The following is a 25137-nucleotide window of genomic DNA, read 5'->3' as shown; positions in this document are numbered from 1 at the left end:
AATGAGGCAACTGCAGTGTTGTCAAGTGCTCCACAGTAACATCACACTTCTTACAGACTGAAGTAAGCTAGAATTCATGTTCAGAACAGTGCTACTATTTATGCTTAAGAAAAAAAAAAACCAAAAAAACCCCCAAAACCGAAACCAAAACAAAAAACAACCCCCCCCAAAAAACACACACAAACCAGCCAAAAAAAACCCCAAACCACACATACAAAAAAGTGTAAAGGAAATCTGCATGTAAGAAAACATAATGCAATTTAAATAGCATTCTGGGTGAAAGCATTCTCTCCTCAGACTCCTGATGCTCCTTCCCACTTCCGATCATCTCAAAAAAGACTGTAGCTCTTCTAGGAGCAGGTATAGACACAAATGGCTTTCCCAACAAGACAGTCCACAGCTTTCATTGAACAACCACCCACTAACAGAGGACAGTTATGAAACATAAGGAACAATGCCAGGAAATTTTTCATGCAGTACAGCCTAGACATGGTAAGGAGCACTTCAAGTCAACATGTGACACACACAATAGTTGTATATTTGCTGTATACTGCAAAAATACGAGCTTAATGAAAAAAAAGTCTAGCTAAAAACAAAAATGCAAATTAGTAACAAGTATGTTGCAATTAAACTTGGTGATTTCTGCACAGTGGCAAACAAAGTGGGATGGGGGGGGGGAATCAATCTGCAAACATTTCAAACTGATAGAATATAATCCCAAACTGAGACTATTTGTCTGAAAACACTTTTGAGAAGCAAAACATAGCCAGTCAAATTGAGTGAGGAACTTGTTCCTCCTATTCCTAATGGCTACAGGTCAAAGTAAATGCCCCGAACAGCTCTCTGTAGGAGTTCTTGAAGAAAATGCCTGGCTCTGGACACTGCACAGCTGTATGGAACCTAACATAACAATCTCCTTTGACACAAAACACTTGATTTTTGCATTACATTGTATCAAGTGTGCAGATAGCACATGACCAGACCATACTTTGCTATGAAACATAAGAATTTAAATATGAAGAGAATTTCAATTATAAATAAAGTATTAAATATTTCCTACTTCCAGTGAGTGTCAGCTCATGACTGAAGTCCTAACTTGCTGGCCTTACAAATTCTGTATGATGTGTAAAGCCCACTTAATTTAAAACAAGTCTAAGGACTAAAATCTAAGTGAATCTTCAAGGCATGTCTCCCCCATCTTATTTTATTCCAGGGAAAAAGGAGATAAAGACATTAAGCAGGTTCCCAGGAAGCATAACCTTGATCTCAACTCCCGGCCTTGTGATTTTAAGCTAAAGCTCCACGTTCAGTTACCTAAAATTAAAAAATATTTTCATTAAAGACTTCGTAGCTAATTTCACTGGAAAGATGGTTTTTAAAGAGGCAGATAAGACTTTTTAAAAATGCTGTAGATATCCTATGCCTCCTCTTCCAATTACAGCATGTTTGTAATAGTTCAAAAAGCCATCAATGCCTCAGAACCACCAATAAATTCTAGGCACTTCTCCAAACACAGGATGTCTTCAAATGCATGTGCAGCTAATTCTTCTTGCCCTAAATGCCGTTTCCTCCAATTTGTTCTACATGAAGAGCTTAATCAATTCTCATACTAATGTCAAGGACTCCATGGATTCAGATTAAATGCTCCAAGTGCCTCAATAGCTATTGCTGCTCTTCCAAAGGGACTTACTCCATTAAAGCCTTTAATAAATGGACAGTCTTAGTCTCAGAGAACTGACTAAACTCACAGGATTTTCATGGCATTTCCTGGAAGACAAATTCTCAAAAATAGTGAGGAAAAACCTCATGCCTCAGTCTTCATTCTTGAATGTCCTAACTTTCCATAGTGCCTCACTAGATAACAATTTGAAAATGGTTCTAGACTAACCCTTCAAAACCCTTTCTACTACATCATATTTATTTTCAGCTTATTAAATCCAAGACATGTATCAGTGATTAAACTAAACTGTCTTAAAGTTACCTGCTTTAAAAGTTAGACCTTGGAACAGTAAAGCTGATTTTATTTTGAAGAATACTGGGCCTTTGATTGTCACGAGAAGTCATACTACAGTTTTAGTATCTTAGGAACAAAAAAGCATTCCTCTTGAAAATTATTACCAATTGTTCCTAACCTGCAAAAAATATGCATATAAATTCTATCCAAGATCAGAAAAGCAAAGCTCTTTGCCAACACTCACAACTAACTAATACTGGTACCCATCTATAGAGGACGGTATTTTTTTTTTGGTTTACAATGAACAATTCTGTAAACCAAATTGAAAACATGGTATCTTCAGTCAGAGGACAAGATTTCCAAAACAGCCAAATAAAGACTTTGTTTTCAAAACATTTGTGTTTTGATTAAGGAGGCTGTCAAAAGTGTCCAATGTGAGCAAAAGGATGAAACACTATATCACAAATTTATCATAACCAGTATCAGCTCAAAGTGAGGAGCTTATATTAAGATGAAGCAGAGTTGGGTATGTGTACTGGACACACAACATGCAAGAGAGGTAAGAAATTGTGGAGCACAAACAGCAATGGTTATGAACCTAGGTATTACTTAAAAGCAGAGCAACATTAGCCGAGACCAAAAATACCTGACGACCTTCTTCACAAACCCTTCTGAAAAGTGTTATAAAGAGCAACTTAGAAAGAACATGATGTACTTACAGGAAGCATAGGCATTGCGAAGAAACGTCTAAACAGGTAGATGGGTAGCAGCAGTTTGCTTTCATTTAACATACAAAAGATGCATTAAAACATAAAAGTACCTTTTCAAAATTTCTGGGTTCTTTTTACCACACCGTTATTTTCTCAGTAACTGAGGACTCTCAAAAATATTTAAATAATTTATTTTTATTTTCAAATAGAAAAGATTCATTTTAAGAACTCTTAATTCTACTTACTTTGGATCTGGCGGTCCATCTGACAGGGGCTTCATGGAGAGTTTACAGAGTGACCTGAATACAAGGAAGGCATCCTTTTGTAAAATGTGGGAAAACTTAGCACCAGGGGTAGGTCCTGAAGAATTTCCAGATTCCTAAAGAAGTTAACATATTTCAGTATTCCATTTTGCATTAGCAGGGTGTGTAGGGAAATCCCCACCTCCTAGCAACAAGAAGTTGACATATTATACAAATATAACCAATTCAATATAGCTTTATGGTCTCAAGACTAAACTAAAACAAACCAAAATATTCTGCAGTCCAGTTAAAATGAACAAACTCACTAATAAAAATTGCCATCTCTGTAAAAAGTCAGAATTAATTAAAGACTGTCATGAAATTAGGTAGGTCCACTTTAAGTAAGGTAACTTGCAGTGAATTGCCTTCAGACATTTTCAGTACATAACTAGTTTAAAAAAAACAAACCAACTTGACATTTTAATAGAATGTGAGTAGTTACGTATCTGCGGTAAGATACATTTGGTAACATTTCTATGGTACAATGATCACCGGTATTACTAAGTTCTTGCAATTCTGTATTGTTGTTCCTTATATAAGCAACATGTTTAATGCTAATCTTCCATTTGTATGGCATATGTGACTGTAGCTTTTTAAGCTTAAAATCTATTATTCCCCAACCTAATTACTCAGTACACTTTGACAGCAGATACCCTCTGTCAGTTGATAGTGCACACATGCTGATATCGGATACAACAGAGGGAATATATTTTCACCTCTTTTTTGTTAATGAAAATCAAATCCTCTCAGACATGAATTTTTTTATCTGAAATCATTGCAGTAAGGTCATGCTACAGGCTTAAAATTTCTATTTATCATTTGAAAAGAGCATACTGTAATTATACAAGTATGTCTATAATTGCCTATATTCTTCACTATGTATATTGAATACTAGTTTTCAAGTTTCTCAGGAGCACTTAAACAGGGAACTGAGTTCCCTAATCTTGGAACAGTGTACTCTACAGTGCAGCTAAAAATATGCTAGGATAAAAAAGGGATCACATGCAAAATTTACTTACAAAAATTTAATTTAAATAGCGCATTAAAATAGAATAATGCTTAGAACATGACTTAATACTTGAAATTCATCTGAGTAACTTATTTTATGTAATTATATTAAACACTTTCTGCACAAGTGTTGGGTAACACTTAAAACATATCACTTTTTTCAGTATTTCCTACTTTGTAACTGCCTGTACCTGAGTATCGTTGGAAGAGACAGATAATCTGTCATCGGGTAAAGATGGTGTATAAGCAACAGAAATTGGAGTCCCTGGAATTCCATTTGCCTGAATGTTTTCACTGTCACTGCCATCCTCTAATGTGACAATTGTGCCATCACCACCTCCACTTTCAGCAGTCCCTTCCACATCTATCAGAAAAGATGTAAAAATTATAAACAAATGTTACATAAGAACGCAAATTAAAAAGAGCTTTTAAATCTAACGTTTAAATACTGAAACAATCATAAGCAAAGTATCATAAGGAGGAGCTTAAGGCAGAATGTACACGGCATTATATAACTAAAAAACCCGTCCAAATATTCTTAATTCCCACTAACGAAAATTACAATTAAAAAATTACTTATAACCTTAGGTCGCCAGGTTCATCATTCTACCAAGTTTCCAAGAAGTATTGGGGGGGGGGGAAGATTTGATACACACTTTACAACAAACTGAAAAACGTAGTGCTACACTAGCACTACAGGGACAGGCCCATTTGTGAAGTGTTTATGTGGAAACAAAACAGAGAAAAAAAAAAAGGACAATAATTTGTATTTTCAAAAGAACATTAGTCTCCAACATAGAGAGTGTAAATTAATGTATAAAATCTTGTCCATTTTACTGTTAAATAATGCACAGCTAAGGTCAGACAACTGAAACTGTTTTCTTCAGCGTCTAAGTGTTATTTAAATAATGACATATTTTAGCTAAATATTAAGAAGTGTTAAAATAATTCTCAATGTCAAGATTCAGAGTGCAGTTGCTATTGACTAGACAGATATTAATATACCTCCAACTACTATGTTCACCATTTCCTGCACAATACTTTCTACAATTTCTTGCGCCTTCTCTTCACACTCATTGCTTTCACCATCATATGTTCCTCCATCAGCTTTAGAAAGATCTTTAAAAAGAAAAACAAACCCGGACAAATATTAATTAGAAACTCAGAAATTAAGGAGATATTTTACTTGCATTTAATATTTAAAAATTCAATTACAGACCTATTAATAGGAAAGTATATGTTAAAAAAAGCCATGTTTGGATGCTTTGAAAATAGTATTTGCAGAACATAAGTATTCCAGTGTTTAACCTGTAACTGGTAATTAATCCACAGGCCTATACCAACAAAAGACATGAGTTTTGTATTTTCATGTACATTAAACACTGAAAACTTACTGGTCTTGAAATGTTATTCTCAAAAACCTTCACATAGGTGCAAAGAGGAATCTTTGCTACAGTGACTACAACAGAGCGTAGGACTAAAGGGCACTCATGATAAAGTTTAACAGTGGTAGCAAGGACAACAGGCATTTTGTATTAGTCAGCTATTTGAAAATACATGCCTGACTCCAGATTTGGGAGAGGGAAAAAAAGACAATCCTCAAGCCTTTCTTTTTACAGACCTTTTCCCTCCCTCCATGAAACAGAAATACACACTGATTACTTTCTGCTGCTGTGGCTTGGTCGGCTTCTGTCTGTTCATTTTCAGCACTAGAAATATCAGATCCATTTTCTGCCTCTATATCTTCTTGAAGGTTCTTGTCCACATCATTTGTGTTGTGGTCAAGCTCTCTCTCATGTTCTTTGGACAGCTGATCAGTCTGTGTTGGAATATGTCTCAGTTGAGGTGACTCAGGCTCATGATGGCTTACTGGAGACTGCTGTAGATGGTGTTGCTGTCTGTGTCTTTCCTTTTCCATCTGTTTGGCTTCCTGAAGCTACAGAAAACATTGCAATCACACAAGAATTTCACTATCCAAACAGAACACTGAGCTGTATACATGTTTTATACATTATTTTATAAACATGAAATCTCTATTGTCTCTGCTTAAACAGTGCCTTAATAAAGCTGTAACAGTTTAAGAAAATGCATCCTTTGTATTATTATAAATAATTTTAGTATCATGGGATAAACATTTGCAAGACGGCTGCTTCCCAACTATGCACATTACACTTAACCATACCTTCACGGTGGAAGAGGGATGACTAAACCACACATAGGATAGGACCAAGAGTTGTCTGCCTGCCCTATAAGGAAGTTCAGCCAGTACATGTGACAATATACAAGGATCACACGGAGAAACATCAGGGCAGATTTTTTTTCTTTTTTGAAAGTTGTCACAAAGAGAAATACACTGGAGAACTTACAAGTCTTCTGTTATCCTACAAGCATGTGGTATTAAGGGAAAGACCAAAAAAAAAAAAAAAAAAGAAAAAAAGGAAACTGACTAAACATCCAGGGTGGGGAACAAAACGGGAGTTAAAAATGAAGACTTCCATTGTAGAATAGTAATAATAATTATAAAATAATAATAAAATAATAAAAATATAATAATAATAATCTATATTAAATTGGTTAAAAGGAGAGTAACTGCAGATTTCTCAAAGCACTCAGACACTGCATAGCTTTTGCCATGACATCATACATTTGATGTCTCATAAATCTTAAGACTGTGATGGCACCACGTACCAATATGCAGTTGCTTCTGAGAGGAAAGTAAGTTAAGTATTACATATTCTTAGAGAAAAGAGTTTGTAATAATACAGCAGAATTACTTCTAGAAGTAGCTAGGAATTCAACCGATTCTCAAATCTGGGCATCTGCTTTTGTGTGTGTGTGAGTTTTGGGTGTTTTTTTTTTTTAAATAGGAATTAGGACAATTACTTTGCCTTACTGATCTTTATTATCAGCAGTAGAAGGCACAGGGCATATGTTGGGGTCCCTGCTGACAACTCACAATAGCAATTTCAGTGACATATAAGTATCTGTTTGTGACTACTACACATAAAATTTTAAAAAATGTAAATGATTACATGACTGGAAAGGGGTTTTTTTGGTTTGTTTTAATCATGGATTACTTCTTTGGTGCTTATCATCACAACAACATTGGAGCATTTACCTAACACTAATGTACTCCATATGCACTCTTACACAGGTAGTGTGGCATCTCTTGACAGCCTGACAATAGAAACTGAAGTTGAATTAAATTTTCTATCATTAAATATAGAAGACCACTACGAGAAGTTTAAATGGTATACACCATCCCCACCCGCAAAAACACATTTCACACCTATTTCAGAGTGAAAAACACAAAAAGAACAATGTAAGATACCAGATTTTTTTTTTCTTCAGAAGTACATAAGCTAGGAAAGCCCAAAAGCTTTAATAATAATGACAAAACAAATCTTTCAAGCTGGTTTGCTTTTAAGAGATAGTTTCTATATAAAGATACTGAGATACTCACTGCTTGATTTTCCATACGTGCAAAAATGACATTCAGCATTTGTGTTAGAGTGGCCTTGGCTGTGGTTTGATTTATGAGATTTTTGCTTGCTAGATAGATATTGTAACATGTTCTTACAGCCTGTAGCACTGTTCCTTCGTGGATTTCTATGTGTTGAGATGTTACTGCAGTGAGCAAAGCCTAAATAAACAAGCACACACACACACATATATTTTTTTTTCCAGTCAAAACTTTTCTTGTCAATCAAATAGTTTGCAAATGAGTAAATATCAAAATTGCATTACTTTTAAAATATAACTAAGTACACATCTTGAACTGCAGTTTAATTAAGTTTTCCCATGTACACTGGTAGCCATATCGGAACATCATACATACCAGTTATATTAAATTGAGAGTGTTTTTAATCAACATATCTAGGAAATACATGCTTTGTAGCATATAACAGCAAGAAGTAACCAATGGAGATATCGGACAGGTAGTTAATAAAAATCGTCCTAAATTTTCTAGACACAAAACATTAACAACAGACTACCTGTTAAAATCTGGAAAGCAATCCAAAGGGTCAAAAAGTTGTTTTATACATAAATGTAAATGTGAAGAACAAAGACTGAGTATGAGATTAGGCAGCTGTAAGTGGGACAACTACCCTTTCTAAACACTCTCTTTGGGTAGACGCTAGAATATTGTGTTGCCCTCCCTGTAGAAATTAACTTCTTTCTTTCCATTTGAGCTAGTACCTGCTTGTCTGTTTTTACAAAAAAATAGGCAAATAAGCCTCTAAAAGATCAGGTAACAGAAGTAAGGAACACATCTTTAGTTGAGGTAAAGGCAGGCTGGATTGAAGAGCAGAAATAGTGGCAGATGAAAGCTGAGGACAGGGTGTGAAGACATTGTCAGACGTGCATGTTGGAGAGTGGAAGGAAAGGGGAAGAGCTTGGTCCGCAATAGAAAAAACATGTTTATACTGATCATTGTACTCCAGTAGAAGAAATCAGGGAATTTTATGCATTAAAGACTTCGACACAGTTAATGATTTAATGGGATGTTTAGGGTAAGAAAGAAAGAACCGGAAGCACTGGAAAGCTCATACTTTTCTATCACAGTTTATCACAGTTAAAAACAATAGTTATTTTAAGTGTTGTGTCATTTACTCATCAAACCATGCCTCATTTCTCTTACTGATATTGCCAGCACTTCTGTCCACACATGGCACCAACAAGTGGACAAAGAGTATCCATTGCTCACTCAAACCCTTTAAAAATCACTGTACAGCTTAGCAGGAAAAAGAAAATCAAAGACTCACTGAGCTGCTGCTGAAGAGACCTGAATTCTACTCCCAGATAAGCAGTCCACTTAAGGTCCCTTCTTATTCTACCTGTGGTGCCTCAGTTCTCTCATCAGTGGACATAGGGAGGTACATATATGGATGACTGTACTTACGTTTCCTACTGGAGAGTATACATTCTTACCTGCATGACCACTAAACAGCATCTCATGCTACAATCTACAAAGTAGTACTGCCTAAATGCCCACTGGAAGTCTTTTTAATCAAAAATCAAAAACAAAAAAACAACAAAAAAACCCCCCAACCAACTGAAGAAAAGAAATCACAGAGGTAGGCAAACTGTAGACAATGGCTTTGTTAAAGGAACTTATGTCTCTGAGCACTGGTACTGGGTTTTTTTCCTCCCAAAATTCAGTTTACATGTCACCGGCCTTCTAAAAACCCAGAAGCGCTAAGTTGAAATTCATACCACCCACCATCCTTAATTCTTACCCTCTGTGTGCAACAATTCAGTATCTCCACAGAACTTATCAATACTCTTCTTCTGTTAATGGAAAAAATCAGTCAGGGAAGAGGACATATAAAAGCCATAACAAAATCCAGTGCCTTATCTGGATGGAGATCAGTGACAAGTGGTGTCCCTCAGGTATACATATTGGGATGAGTACTGTTTAGCATCTTCATCAGTGACATAGACAGTGGGATCGAGTGCACCTTCAGCAAGTTTGCAGATGACACCAAGCTGAGTTGACACGCCTGAGGGATGGGACACCAACCAGAGGGACCTAAACAGGCTTGAGAAGTGGGTCCATGTGAACCTCATAAGGCTCAACAAGGCCAAGTGCAATGTCCTGCACCCGGGTTGGGGCAACCCCTGGTATCAATACGGGCTGGGGGATGAAGGGATTGAGAGCAGCCCTGCAGAGAAGGACTTGGGGGTATAGATGGATAAAAAACTGGACATGAGCCGGCAATGTGCTCTCACAGCCCAGAAAGCCAACCATATCCTGGGCTGCATCGAAAGAAGCGTGGCCAGCAGGTCAAGGGAGGTGATTCTGCCCCTCTACTCTGCTCTGGTGAGACCCCACCTGGAGTACTGCATCCAGCTTTGGAGTCTTCAGTACAAGACAGACATGGACCTGTTGGAGCAGGTCCAGAACAGGGCCACAAAAACGATCAGAGGGATGGAACAACTCTCCTATGAGGAAAGGCTAAGAGAGTTGGGGTTGTTTAGCCTGGAAAAGAGAAGGCTCCAGGGAGACCTTATTGTGGACTTTCAATACTTGAAGGGGGCTTACAAGGAAGATGGGGACACTTTTTAGTAGGGCCTGTTGCAATAGGACAAGGGACAATGGTTTTAAACTAAAAGAGTGTAGATTCAGACTAGATATAAGGAAGAAATTTTTTATGATGAGGGTGGTAAAACACTGGAACAGGTTACCCAGAGAGGCTGTAGATGCCCCATCCCTGGAAACATTCAGGGTCAGGTTGGACAGGGCTCTGAGCAACCTGATCTAGTTGAAGATGTCCCTGCTCATTGCAGGGGGTTTTGGACTAGATGATCTTTAAAGGTCCCTTCCAACCCAAACCATTCTATGATTCTGTTCTATGCTCCCTATATCAATGAGTGTGTCCCCAAAACCTATTTATACATTTAAACCATTCACCACCTGTCTCTTCCCTTCTCCCCTTTGTTTTTAATACAAACACCTCCTACACTGGCCTACACATTTATCTTTCATTAAGTGTTATACTGTTCCACCTCTGCCTTACTGCTAGGAATTCCTGGGGGGGTTGTGAGACTTGCAGATACTGAGTTAAAACACACTGAACCCCATTAATTAGAGTTGTAGATCTCTTCTGATCAGGTAACATATCTCCATCCCCTACACCACAGATCCCATACACCACAGTACTCTCACACTCCAAAATTCACCCCCAAAGCTACTCATGTTAATCACAGCTCTGCTGACTTCTCTCTTTCCTACATGTTTCAGGAGTGAATGCGATCACCCTGAAGGCAGGTAACTCCCAGTGATTAGATTCTGCACTCTCTGATCTGGCTGGAAGGCTGCACACCTGTACGTATTTTAGTATTCTACTTTTTCAAGTTTTGTGCATCATAAAGTCCTGAAAGGCCAAAACAGAAAGCTCCCTTAATCTTTCACTAATAATTCTGTAACAGAATTAACCTTGGAGAACTTTGTCTATGCTAATTTAAAAAAATAAGATCAGTAACTCTTGAAAACAAGCCAAACAAGCAGAGCCCAGGCATAAACAGACAGCTATTTTTTCCAAAGCACTACTGTTTGGGCCCAATGCAGTGAGTACTTAGATTTAGTTAAGATTTCTTTCACCCATTTCCAAAAGATAACACTGACACACACACACTTACAACAAATCAGTTTAAGAACCTCCTACAGTTTATCACTTGGAAGAGAAGGTCTCTTGCTGCCTAGCATTTAGGACACTAATGAAAAGGTGCAGGGGGGCAGGGGGATCAAGTCTCCATCTCTTTTCTTCTAGCTATGTCATTCATAAAGTTACTCCTTTGTGTCACTTTCTGTCTCCTTGTTAAATTCGGGTGATTAATAATTTGATATTTGAAAGTCCAATTTTAACTTCCATCTCAGTTCAGTAAAGTCTTACGGGGTTTTTTTTTCCAACTTTTAATAGTAGGAGACAATGCTTTTATTTTAATTGGCTTAACAGCCTGAATTTTGTAAGTTTCTTCAGTATGCTTGTTATGACTCCTAGAGCTTGCTTCTTTTCACACCACCTGATAAGGGAGTGTGGAGAGGAAGAAATGTTTACACACACACAGAGACATACCTCCTTAACAGATTAATCCAAATTCACTGAATAACTACATCTCCTATGCAGACTGAGAAATCAGTCTTTCCAGCAGGACATCTCCTTGCAGATATCTATTAAAGAGTTCAGCTTGGCTACAGAGGTCCTGACAGTCACTTCTTTGGGTTTCTTTCCTTCTCAGGCACTAGAGACAATGAACCCTAATGACCTCTATACATGTCTGTAAACTGATAAGCATTTTTAGCTTTGATCTTTTGCTATTACCTTTCATATTCCTTCCAATTTAGAGCCATCCTCAGGCTATTAGTCATGCTTACTTCATGTCTCAATGCCATTTCTCTTCCTCTACTATCACAATCTAGCAGAAATACGAGAATGAACATGAGACAGGAAGTATTTTACAATTACTTTCTGACAACATCCTTCCCTTTTGGCAGCTTCCATTTAGGGCTCAATTTGACAGCATGCCATAAACAACATCACCTCATTCTGTATCATAAAAGAGTACATCATTACCACAACTGGCATGACAGCTAACCCCAAGAAACCACAGGTTACAATCAGGAGTGGCCATCCTGCTCTTCTGAAACCCTTGTCAACTCATATGTTAGAAGACTAATCCTTCCCTTCCTCACTTTATCGGTTTTCATCAGATTACCCACCAACCCTACTCTGTGGCCAAACAGCTACTAGGTCCAATGCAAGGAGGAAGAGAGGGGAGACAGATGAGAAGACAACCACCTCAGCTACAGTCCCCAGTTAAGAAAGATTACACAAAATCTCAAACTGCTATGCAGCAATGCATGTCGTTGAGAGGTGGAACAACAAACCCTCTGCCTTCCTCCCAGCCATATGCTCTTACTGCTTATTTTGCAATAGGTCTGGGGCATGAAGCCACCTGTTTAATGGCAACACATTAATACAATTAAAACCAAAACAGAACAAAAACCCCACAGGTGCTTTTCTGGTGTTTAGTTTTGGGGTTTTGTTTGTTTGTTCTAAAAGTGATTTTAGTTGATTTAGAGTATGAAATGCATGCCAGGACAAGGGATGAGGCAGGACAACGTCTGGGAGCAAAGCCTGGACAGAAAAATGCTTCTCTGCAGAGGTCAGAACAGCAAGCTACTGCAGTGGATCTACTGACTATGGAATCACAGCATTAGCTTGCTCTTTTCTATCACGGTACAGATTTGCTGCTCAAGGCTTTTTGCAGCAGAGTTCCCACTCCTTCTGGTCACACTTAGCTCATCTCTTTTCATCCAGTATCTTCAGTGTGAGCTCAGGAGAGATGATTAAAAAAAAAAAAAAGCCTACTTTACTATACTCCTCCCCTTTGCTGTTCTTTAGGCACCTAAGGAAACCTTAGGAAAAACATTGTTGGCACTACCTCATTATATTTCAGGTCCTTCCACAAAAGCTTTGTCACAAAGCCTGCAAAAATACCAACAGCCATCAAGCCTTCCTTGTCCTGAAACTACTGGCTATCATCCTGACTGTAAGATTGTTTCCTTAAGCTTTCCTTCCAGTCCTTCACACCTATTGTTCTGTATTTGAGAAAGACCCTATTGTTCTGTGCCTCTACCTAGTTACTATAAATAAAGCTTATTCATTTTTATAAACAACTATCAGATGGGTTTGGGAAAGGAGAATAATCTTCAGGATAATTTCTTGAGTTACAGATTATCATATCTTTGTATGACACTCATAGTATTTTTTCTTTTACCCTGAACCATGATTGCCTGTTTAGTGAATTTCCTATTATGTAAAATGAGTGTATTAGAACAGTACAGGAAGTATCACAATTTGTGAGGCAAATGTAGTTTAAAAAGCAAACTAAATTAACATTAATTCTCTACTAAAAACATCCAGCATCTATCTGTACCTGTAAACTTTTCATTCCTCTCACACTGAATATTCTGCAAGAACAGAACGGTTACGGTGAAAGAAAGTAACCACAACCAGGAGAACAATTTAGGAATGCACAGGAGGCAGATGCACCTACATAGAGACTTGCTACGTAGCCTAGTTTTCAATTCAGGGTCATTCTTTTCTTTCTCTCAGCAAACGCTGATGACCTTACCTTTGGAAGATTTATGACACAGTACAGCCATCATCTAATCAGCACAGGCTTACTTGGGGTAAAATACTCATAATTCAGTTACCTGGGAACTCTTGAGTACTTGAGACAGCACATAAAATGCAGTGGCCCTAACCCCTCTCTCTAGTGTATGGAACCACATAATTTTGTTTTCTTTGAGAAGGGCTATAGGGTTATTTTTAATAATAAATTTTTTTTTAAAGTCAACTTGAAGTCCGAACATTAACTTATCATGAAATAACGTGTTACTATGGACTGACTTTTGGAAAAGTGCAGGAGACTTTAGTCCTTAAACCACAAAGCAACAAATACATCAAATAACCTTCACAGATAAATAATTTTTCAACAAATGACACTAGAAAATCATACAGAATGCAGTAATACAGTTCTCCAAGTGATATTTTCTTTGTGAGCAAGTGGTAATGAGACAAGGGGAGTCAAAAGAATCTCAGTAGACATAATAAAGGGGGATGAAAGATGATGTTTAGCGCTTACATTGTCGAAATTAGTTGACATAGAGACAGTCCTTGATAAGAAGAGCTGGTCCTAAGAACCAGCCAATAAGGTAGAGACAGTTCCTGATAAGAAGCAGGAGCAGGCCCCAAGAGCCAGCTAAGACTGGTCTTGCGGCTTGGGTGAATACCAAGAAATCACTGAGCCTGCGCAAGAAAAAAGGTTACTAGCGGTGACGGAGTCATCTATCTTCATCTCTGTGACCACCAGACGACCACCATAAAGAGGCACTGCGCAAGCGCAGTTGAGAGGAGACTATGGAAATGACCTCTCGGAGCTAGTTTTAATATGAAGCGGGGACAGGTCATGCATATGCATAGGCGTATTGTGAATATGTAACACTTGACTGTATAAACTTGAAACAAACTGCCGAGTCGGGCGCGCATGACTTTGGTGGGACTACCCACCCCCCCACCCCCCCACCCCCCCCCCGTGCTGCCCAGCGCTGAATAAACATACCTACTTTACAATCTCACTGATTGTGGAGTCCGTTTCCGCACATCAGTAAGATTATCTCCTGCTTTTTACCATTTCCAAATTATTCAGTCATTTATGTCATACACTTACTACAGCTTTAAAAGACCTACATATACCTAACTTAGTTTACCAGCTTTGAAGACCTACAGAAATACACGGTAAGGGTATGAAAAGATAGAAAAAATACAGTGTTTGCTTCCAGCATGCTTTCACAGTCAAGACAGTGATTTAAATCAAGTGTCATATTCTAGATTCTACATCAGATTTCAGTAATAATGGATCATTAATTAACACTCAGTATTTGATTAAAACTAGTATTTTTTTCTACTTAAAATCAACTTTAAGAAAAAATAATCCATATTCACAAGTATGTGGCCAGTTACCAGCCCTGAAACACACTGAAGGATTATGACTGTGGAGATTGCAGGAAGAACAGAACTAAGTTCCAGCTTCTCCTGTAGAAGATAATATAAAGATTATAAATTATAAAAGAATATAAAGTTTTATTTAGTTTTATCACTGGAAAGTTAGGTGTTCAAAATGAACTAGAATCCAATATGGAATTAAACGGATACATATTTTGCAAAACACAAGTATTTCATGTCCAACTCTGAAAACATAATCCTTCTCTAAAAAATAAAATTGCAAACTGACAGGACAGCATTTTCAGGTTAAGTAACCAGTCCTAGCCATTAACTTAAGATGAAAGCCTCAAAATACAAAGATTCAGAAATAAAACCTCCTGCATCATTATTTTGATTCTCAAATCTTTCCATAATCCACAGCTCCTTTTAATCTCAGCAGGAGGAATTACACTTTCTACGATATTTTTATAGGAAAAACTAACCACACTACTACATGATACTGTAGATTATTAAGTTACTTAGATAGCACTCCACACTACTGAAACAAAACTGGATATGGAATGGAAGAAGTTTTTTCTAAGGGTCTTCTCAATTTGGAATCTGTTTTAACACAAATTCTGTTAAAATTCTGTCAAACCTATCATCATTCTTCTTATGCTTCAAAATTAGTTAGCTTTTACAGTCTTCCCATTCTGTAATCCAACAATGAGTTGTCCTCTATTTTCAGTTAGTTTCAAAAGGCAACTTGTGCAAGCAATGTTTGATTCAACTTTCCTTCCTCCGTGGACACTGGTCATACTGACAGCGTGACTAGTTGTAAAAAGACATATACAGGAGTTGACCTTATGAACAGTCATTACACATGAAGACTCAGAAAGCGGTCGCTAAGATAACATTCAACTTTTCAAACTACAGCTATCAAGCACACACAAAAATTTTTCTTTGCCAAACACGAGCAAGTTAAGCTGTAAAAGTATCTAGATAATAACAAATACTTACTATACAGCAGACCAAGGAAAGAAAACACAGAAGAGGAAAAACAGTTCATCTCATGTCCCATTCTTCTTCCTCATCCCTATTCTTTCTTTATAGATTTAAAAAAAAAATTAATATAATTTTTGTCATAATTGTAGTTCTTCAGGAACAAAAAGGCCAGACAGAAACGTAAACAGAACTTCAGCTAAAACCTCTGCAGCTGTCAGCAGTAAGTTTGCGCACGCACACACACACACACACACCATAGTAGCCCTAGCAGAGCAAGCCTCAAGGCAAAAAGGTTCAATCAAGGGAGGCTGTTTCAAACACAATTTGAACAAACAATTTTCACTGGCAGCAGTAGCCTAATTACTTGCTTTTTTCTGCCCCAGCAATCCCCACCATAACAACTGAACAAGAATTTGCATGGCTTCCCAGCAAAATTACACCAAATCAAACTAACCTACAAGAGGAAGGAAGGAAAAGGCCAATTTCCCAGTCTGGTTCATCAGAGTCTGCAGATGAAGAACGAGGGGATTACAGAGATGAGAACATGCAAGCAAAAATAGGGGCAGAAAAATTAAACTGGCCACCGTCAGAACTACCACCAGACATACCTCTAAGCTTGAATACCTAAAGAGAGACAAATTACACTCCTCAGTCTCAGTAAGATTATTTCCTTGGTAATCAGCAGAAAGATATTTTCAGAACACCTAAGGGGCTCCATTTGTTGGGAACCTGCTTAAGATGACTCCACAACCGGAAAGCCATCTCTAACTAGCAACCAGCACCACGTGTGAACTCTTACCCAATGCCGGCTCCAAGATCTTAGACTGAGGGCAACATGCTATGTAAGGGCCTTCCATTCAGCATGCAGAACCGAGACAACCCTCCAGGGAGGAAGGTGTCTGAGTGATCAAGGTTCTCAGACTCTATCATGGTGTTTGTGATGCACTTGCCCTGCAGGAACATTGCTCATGTTGTGAAAAATAGCCCGGGAATGCCAGCACAGAAAGCAGGAGACCCAGGTCCCCTGCCTTCTATTTTCCTGATGGAATTAAAATTCTTCAGACAACATACTAATCACCAGGACCACAGAAGAGTCTGAAAAGACACACGATCCATCCTTCAAATCATACTGGAGAAGCGGGGTCCACGCTCAGCCCAGAACTGAAGAATTATGAAGCCAAAGAGAATACAACTCACTTAGCAGTTTCATTATTCCCCCAAAGGAAGTAAAAACTTCTGGTCTTTGATAAGGTTGCTTCTAATTTTGATGCTTTTTATACTGTCCAGTGTACTGGACAAATATGGAGTCAAAGCCACTGTCCCAGACATTCCAACATGGCAATTAGCTAAGTCTAAACAGTCAAAAAGTTAGGGCACTAAATGAATTTACACACTTAATGCATTTTACAATTGTTGAATAATTTACTATTTTCTTGGACAGAAGGAATATAAGCTCACAGATAACCCCCTTCAGGCAGGGAGAACTGGAATAAGAAAGCATCTGGAGAGAAGGTATTACAGTGAGAGGGAGATACAATGGTTTCAGCCACTGAAAGTGTAAATCAACAAAAACCTCCCTTTGCAAGATGAAAAATGTCTTAAATGCTTGGGGAAAACAATGCAACAAATCTAGACAACAGCAGCATAAACCAACATTTGTAACCACTATCTGCTGGAGAAGTAGAGCGTCAAGAAAAAGGAAGATCTGAGCTATGAAAAGGAGTAGGAGAACAAGCTACATTCTTTGCAGTAAAACAAGTAAATACAATCTGCAAGAAATGTCAACACCTCAGGATACATATACACAAGAATACAAGGTAACAAACACTCCATTCCTCATAATTAATTGTATTCTTCACTACTGCTCATCATCACAACCATTGAGACTACTGTTACAGGAGTAGGGTATGCTACTTCCAGTAGGTGGCTAACTTCTATTAGTTAGCATAGTAATTTTCCTAATAAATACCCATAATTAATGGGTGCAATCAGAAAACAGCTAAGGTTCCCCAGAAACACTTATTTGTAAAAACTCCACATGTAACATTTATACAAGCTATGGAGAGAAAACCTAGACCTCCTTTAAGCAAATGCCTATGACACAGCTGCACAAAGCTGCCATGGTAACGCCTGACTGCCAGGTCTAATTGCATTTCATAGAACAATTCCAAAATTGATTTCAAAATCTGCTGCTTAATTACCATCTCGCCCACTGGGAGTTCAGGATTATTTGATAGTAATTCCTCACAATTAGAGAGCTCCACAGGTCTGCTGTGAACAAAATTTCACCCAGTGGTCTGTGCACAAGACTTCAGGTCACGACCATGAATTCACCCAAAATGCAATGGGAGAGAGTAGGGAAAGGAGCGTAAGATAGGGAGTTTCCATCTCAAACAAACAGGATCAAGAAAAAAATATTTTAAGATTACCATTACATTTACAAATTAAACGCTTCTGCTTTTGAACTCTGAGGCCACAATGTCTTCCTGCTGTCACCACTATAAATACTGGAAGTATTAATCATATTACCTTTATTATTTGTAGTTGAACCCCTTCGTCTGTTTGAGGGCCTTGAAAACAGCCACATATTGTCTCAATAATTCTATCAATTAATTTTTTGCCTGGAGCTGTACTGTCTGGAGCATTCCCTGTCAAGTGCCCATATGCTATAAGTTTCTGGAGAGAAGAAAAAAACCCACATAAATAAGAGCTTAAAAAATAAGTCATCTTTTCATTATAATAAATAAATTCACTTGATAGCTCTAACTTGCACAGAATAATTAAAACAGTACATTTTACCCCAAGTCTCATAAAACATCAAGGATTTTTTTTAAATGTCCTCCAGATTTATTCAATTTTCACTCAGCAACTACAATACAAGGTTTGTCAGCAAGCTTAACATTAAAGCTTTTGTTCATCAGTTAACAATGTTCTAAAACAAACAGGATTCTAAAAACTAACTCACATCACACAAGCCTTCATATATAGTCAGCACACAGATGTTTTTAATACCAGATAAACCAGCTGCAAAGGCTTTCTATTTAAGCTACTAGCTAGTGTCGTATTATCCCTTTCTCTCCCTAGGTCTTCAATACTTTGAAATGGAATTTATTACAAAATTAACAAAATCTTCTTCTGAACACTTCAGGCATGAGAGTATTTGTAAATCACCATGGCCCACCTACTTAAAAATACACGGAGTAGCAAGGCATCATAGTGCCACAGCATGCCAGGCATGCATGTGCGTGTGAATGTAAATATATTAATTAAGTTCACTGTTGGGCTACTCAGGAGAAGTGAATGCCTAATTCCCATGCTGTAGAATTTGTTCTGAAAACATTACAGGAACCTCTGAGTTTTGAGAGACTAGACATCTCAAATCTAATAAATTTTACTGCAATTATAAATAGTGTAAAATCAATTTAATAACGCTATACCTGCTGTGTTAGTTCAACACATACATATACACACAAAAATAGGTAGTTTTACACTAACGCAATAAAACTGATCCAAACATGTAACTGCAGTAATACATACATAAACACATACATGCACTACATAATACATAAGACATACATTCACCTTTTGTGAATATATTGAGAAATATATTCAATTTGGTTGTGCGTGCAATAAAGTAAAATAATAGAAAAACAGTTACATTATTTGTTACATACAACTGTACTTCCCCTCCAAACCAAGAGAATTTTATAGCTGACAGTTAAAAGCTCATCTTCATACAGACCTGTAAACAATCTAGAGATGTACTGACAATCCTGGGGCACTTCGACTGGCACGCCAATTCAAACGGTAGGAAGTATTTGTCCGCTTCAATGAAGCTTGTCTTTGATTTCACAGGTGGAAGAGTGCTTGAACCAGGCTTTGCTTCTCCATGAGGGGGACTAAACAGAATGATTGTATTAGAATGCTGTAAGTGATCACACAAATAGTTCTCACCACCACAATGTTTATGAATGAAATAAAATATTAAGAAAATTAACATCAGGGTAACGTAGAGTAACTTCTGTGAAGTTAACACAACAGTAATATGGTTGTATAAATATTCTTAACAGCTTTTATACTTCATCTCTCCTTTATGGATCAGGCAAATTGACCCATTTGGACACTAAGTGGATATTCAGTGGTCCCTGCTGGTTTGAAGGCATAAAGACTTGTTTCCTCTGAAAACAGGAAAAGACTCCCCTTACTTGGTTGGTGAGGGCAGAGGGGAAGAAGGGAAATCTATTCGGTATCATTTCCACATTAAATGATAACTCTCAGAGAATTCTAGTCTGTTACTACTGGAACAGATAAAAATACAACTTACCAAATATTTTAATGACCCCAAAAGTTAAGAACTACTCAACTACTGTATTATGATATGAGTTTGGTTCAGTACTTCAGACAAAGTACATCTATTTTGGAAATTAAATCACATACAAACTTCAATCCTGGACATACTCAGGGGAAAAAAACCAAACCAACCAACCAGCTAACCACCAATGAAAAAAAACCCCAAACTTTGCTCTGTCTGTGCTTCAGATGACACCACAGAATTTAAGAGTTCAGTGGTTACCAATGCATCTCACTTGGGCAATGTATCTGAAATGACTAACTACAAAATTTGAGAAAATTATTAGTGGTTGAAGTCTTATTGCTTACAGCACCTTTAGAAAGGGCATGCTCATTAATACTTAGCTAAAAAGGACAATTAAGAATGGGTAATTTTTCACTGATTTGTGTGCATCAATGCAGTTTGCCTTTGACTCAAAGCAAGATGTTAGGATTTTTCATTTCACAGAATAGCTCATCACCATTATATAAAGCATTCCTGACCTTTTTCTGTGCACACATAGGTATCTTTACATAAAGGGTAAACTACGCTGTCTTAGACAGACTTGTTAAGTGCTATAAAAAACAAAAAAAAGAGCATAACTGCATATTCTGTAGTGAAGGATTACAAAATTCTTGCAGTTATTCAAATAGATCTTTCACAGAACAACTGATTTCGAATCCAGGCCCTGTGCATTTGTCGCAAATTAAATCAGATGCATTAAGGAATGCAGATGGTAGAAAATACACATTTTTCATATTGCTGAAGTAGAAGAATGAACTGCTAAGAGTTTATTATAAATTCAAAGAATGAACGCAGTCCCATGCATCATGGAGAGAGCCTTACACTAACCAATATAATAAATTATTAATTTCAGCTTTTCAAGGAACAAGCTGGATTGCCCTTGAGAAGATGTTTGGTACCACATTCAAATAGCCCTCCTTGTTTAGGCTGCTTGAAAAGGGCACCTAAATTCTAAGTCTTAATAATGAATAAATAGTGTTAAGATGCTACTTTCTACTAAATAACTTCTCTTTTGAAGGTTTAGGGATTTATACCTACATATTTTTTTCCTGAAGAAGAACAGACATTTGTTTTTCTGTTGGATGCATAACTTTATTTACTGCCCAATATTGTTTTGCTGGAAACAGCTCTTTTGGATGAAACCCAAATCAGGTAAGTTGCAGAGGAAATACATGATTCTTCTATGTTCTTAAAACTCTCTGAAATTCCTATAAAAGCTTTTCTCTGAGGAATGGAAGGGTGATATCTCTTGCTCATGTCTTATAAGACTGTTGTTCTTCTAGTGATTATGTCTATTGAAACCATTAATATTAGGTTAAAAGAGCACTCCAAAAATAAAACCAGAATTTTTCAGAAACAAGGAGCAGGCTGTGATGTGATCCCGAAAATGAAGAAACCATGCCACAGCAAGCTACTGCAGAAGCCTGAAGCTTCTTTTAATTGAAAGCTATTAAAAAACACCCAAAATAATAAGTACGGATGATGATGCTCCACTTGTCTCTGGAAAGATAACTCAATAAGCTCATCACCTTGCTGATGACGGAAGGGAAGGGGATAGCAGGGAGAGGGGAGAAGAGAAAACCAAAAGGTCTTTTCTTCTTAAAGTCAGCAAAGAAACCACTTCAGCCGTTTTTTTTCTAGCAGACTGTCAAACCAGAAACTGTCCCCAACAAAACTTTCTTCCACCAAGGGATCTACCAAGCATGAGAATTATGAAATATGCTGATATTTACATATCAGCCATAGAAACAGGCTATGGTATGTATCAAACAATGACTTTTTAAAATTATTTTGACAGCATTTGCTGTGTAATGGTTACATAAATTGGCCTGTCCTTTTCTATTCCATTCCCCTCCGCCCCACTACCAAACACCAGTTCTGTTTAAAAAACAAACAAACAACAAAACAAAAGAAGCCATTTTCCATGCAGAATTTCTGGGAGGTGGAAATGATCTGTTTTCCAATGCACTCCAGGTTAACTGTGAGATCAGTTTCCTTGAACAGGAACTGGAAAAATTTAAAGAATTATCATCAGAAATCCCCTGTTAGGGTATTCAAATCTCAATTACAGAAATAAGCTGAAAATAATTTGAGACACTAAGGAGTTTCTCTATTCTAAGGCCTAGGAAAAAACCCAGTATTTTCTACTGCATCTAAAAAATTTGACTCTACAGTAAGAAAAGGGCAAATCTATTCACAGTTTCCAAGTCCAGCAATGCCTTCATAGCAGCAAGGCTACTGTCAAAATAAAGACAGCCATGAAGAAATCAAAATCTATTTAGAAAATGTATGTAGACAGGTAAGACATACCCCAAAATCACAACTTCAGATATTAATAGGACAGAATTTAAGCACCCAAAATTCAGAAATGGCTGAACCATACTTGTATAAACCATTATAATGCAGTGCTCTCATTAGTTTTAGCATGGTATTTAACTACAGGATCCAATACTACTTTTCCTTATTCAGTGCCCAGAACAAATATCCCTCACAGAATATTTAACGTTGAGCACTTTTAATCATGATTCACAATGTGGACTTCTGCTTTATTTATACTACTCTACGTAAAACCTATTATAAAACCACATTACTACTTTCTGTCTGAGACTGTCCTGTAGTGCTTGGTACAACATCTTCTGAACACTACACAAATATTAAATTTATTTTTACAACTTTATTATGAGTTGATGGTATTGACTTTATTTTGCCGGTGGAAACTGAAGCACAGTGACTTGAGTCAGATGCATTCACTAACTTTTACGTGCCCAATTTGATAAGCTGTGAGACCAAATTTTTCAGCATATTTGATACTAAATTGTCCTTCACATCTTCTGAAACAACGTTTCCACTGGCTTCCTTTCCAGCTAGAAGTGTTTACATTTTCCAAACCAAAACTTGTAGATTTCAGCTCAAATACCCAGGAGACAAAGGAGAAATCATTAGCAGCCAATTTTGACAGCTATGGTTTAAATGATTTGCCTAAACCAGAAATTCAATTACAGGGCAGAACGCAGGTCCCCAAGAAGCAGTCATCTGCTTAAGCCCTAAGAACACTTTCATCATCTGTTTCACCCACTGATCCGATTCCTTCAACAAGTGGTATAAACAGTCTTCACTACAAAGCCTTGACTCGTGGTTAGCAACATACACTGAATAAGGAAGAAGATCCTGTGGAACATGTCATTAAATACTAATAATAGATTCCACAGTTTACCAATACTTAAAAAGTATTTGTTGATAGTGGAAGAGTGTTGAATGTCAATTTTGGCTTCTACCTTCACTTGTAGAGGGACTGCCTCCAGAAATCTACACCTATTCCCTAACAAGGTCCTTTCCAGATGCTATCTCTTCAAATTACACTAGTTTTTTTCTACCTGTTCCCACTTCCTCACCCCAACCCTCTCTCCTTACTCACAGTTCAAGTCTTTTATTTGCATGCCAGGCTCTTCCCACTCCTCTGAACCCACTTCAAGAGCCTTTTAAGCCCAGGCCCCTCCACCAATACTTTCTTTCTGTGCAACCCACAAAGACCTTTTCTAACCTTGATCCCCATTCCTACCGTCACTGGCCAGACAACATCAGCCTGCTCCCTCCAAGCTATCTTCTGTCTCTACTCTCAGGCCCTGTCCCTTGTACCGTTAACAGCCAGTCAGAGAAGCACATTTCCAGATACCACCACCCTTACAAAATATATTGAAAATGCTTTTCAGAGAGAGCCCGTACTCCCAATGCAGAATAAGTATGGTATACATTTTAAGCAGTTAAAAGCACTATCACTCAATACGATGAACTATCACATACCTTTGCTTTTCTGTTTCAGCCTTTATTTCCTCTGTAAAATGAAACAAAGGCATAGTTATGGAAATGGTATCATAACCACAAATATAAAATTAAATAACTGAGAGTGTTTGGAAAGCAAAGCTATTTAGGCAAATATTTGAAATCAGGATTAGTTTAAAACAGAAAATACATGTTTATAAGCAGTTTCATAAGAGCTTCTACTCTTCACCTGCAGTGTTTGCAAACTATCAAAATTACTTTACAAATCTATATTCAAAACTTAATACTTAAATTTGCATCCCATCATGCCAGCTAAACACCACATCCCAAGAATGTTTCTGCCAAGCCACTGGCAAGCTCTTTTCACAGCTCATGGATATAGAAATAATGAGGAAAACACATCTATCAGTAAAGGATATACTGCTTATTAAATGTGGATTATACAGAAAACCAATAAAGAAACCACCACTGCTGATTCTTACATGAAACCTTGATGACTAATAATTATCTCTGGTTTTAAACAGTATTAGACACCACAGTAATGACTAGAGGGGAGGAAAAAAAAGTCTGTAGTGCCTGTATTTCATACTACTTTGAAATATATTAAAACAGAAGGACTAATAGTTTAATGCTGTTGACAAGACATTCTAAGTAATTTTTTACAATACATTTTAAAAGTAATTTTAAATTACTGAAACTAATTTTATGAAACATCTTCAATTTCAAGAGTACTTTCCTCTGTATTCTCTAGTTATTTAGCACACTTAAATCATAGGAAATTCCATAAAGACTAGGATTTCCAGTGTTGTAGGAATACATTCTTGAAATAAAATGTACAGGATCAAGTATGAATATATATATATTTATATGTTTTAAGAAATCATCTCAGGAAATCCATCCTAACATCAAGTCCTGCTCAAACATGCAAAACCACCGTCAACTAAAACCAACACTTTACCTTGATTTTTGTGTATAAGCTTTAAACTAGTGGCATGGATTGATTCCGACAAAAAAAAAAGAATTTAGTATT

General features: G+C 37.2%; 1 protein-coding gene across 1 annotated transcript in view; it reads right to left on the bottom strand.

Moving 5' to 3' along the window:
- The window catches only part of ARFGEF1 (ADP ribosylation factor guanine nucleotide exchange factor 1), a 102162-nt gene that overhangs the window by 44940 nt on the left and 32085 nt on the right, over positions 1 to 25137 (bottom strand). Inside the window, exons 2-9 of the mRNA XM_030011845.2 lie at positions 24129 to 24159; positions 19716 to 19872; positions 18503 to 18649; positions 7438 to 7617; positions 5637 to 5910; positions 4980 to 5093; positions 4166 to 4338; positions 2910 to 3043 (exon numbers count right to left, since the gene is read on the bottom strand). Of these exons, the coding sequence (XP_029867705.1) occupies positions 2910 to 3043; positions 4166 to 4338; positions 4980 to 5093; positions 5637 to 5910; positions 7438 to 7617; positions 18503 to 18649; positions 19716 to 19872; positions 24129 to 24159 (1210 nt within the window). The remainder of the gene's footprint in view (positions 1 to 2909; positions 3044 to 4165; positions 4339 to 4979; positions 5094 to 5636; positions 5911 to 7437; positions 7618 to 18502; positions 18650 to 19715; positions 19873 to 24128; positions 24160 to 25137) is intronic.

This window comes from Aquila chrysaetos, chromosome 4, assembly GCF_900496995.4.
Source record: "Aquila chrysaetos chrysaetos chromosome 4, bAquChr1.4, whole genome shotgun sequence".
Lineage (NCBI taxonomy): Eukaryota > Metazoa > Chordata > Aves > Accipitriformes > Accipitridae > Aquila > Aquila chrysaetos.
The sequence above is the reverse complement of the archived record's forward strand: the minus strand, read 5'-3'. Positions and strand labels throughout refer to the sequence as shown.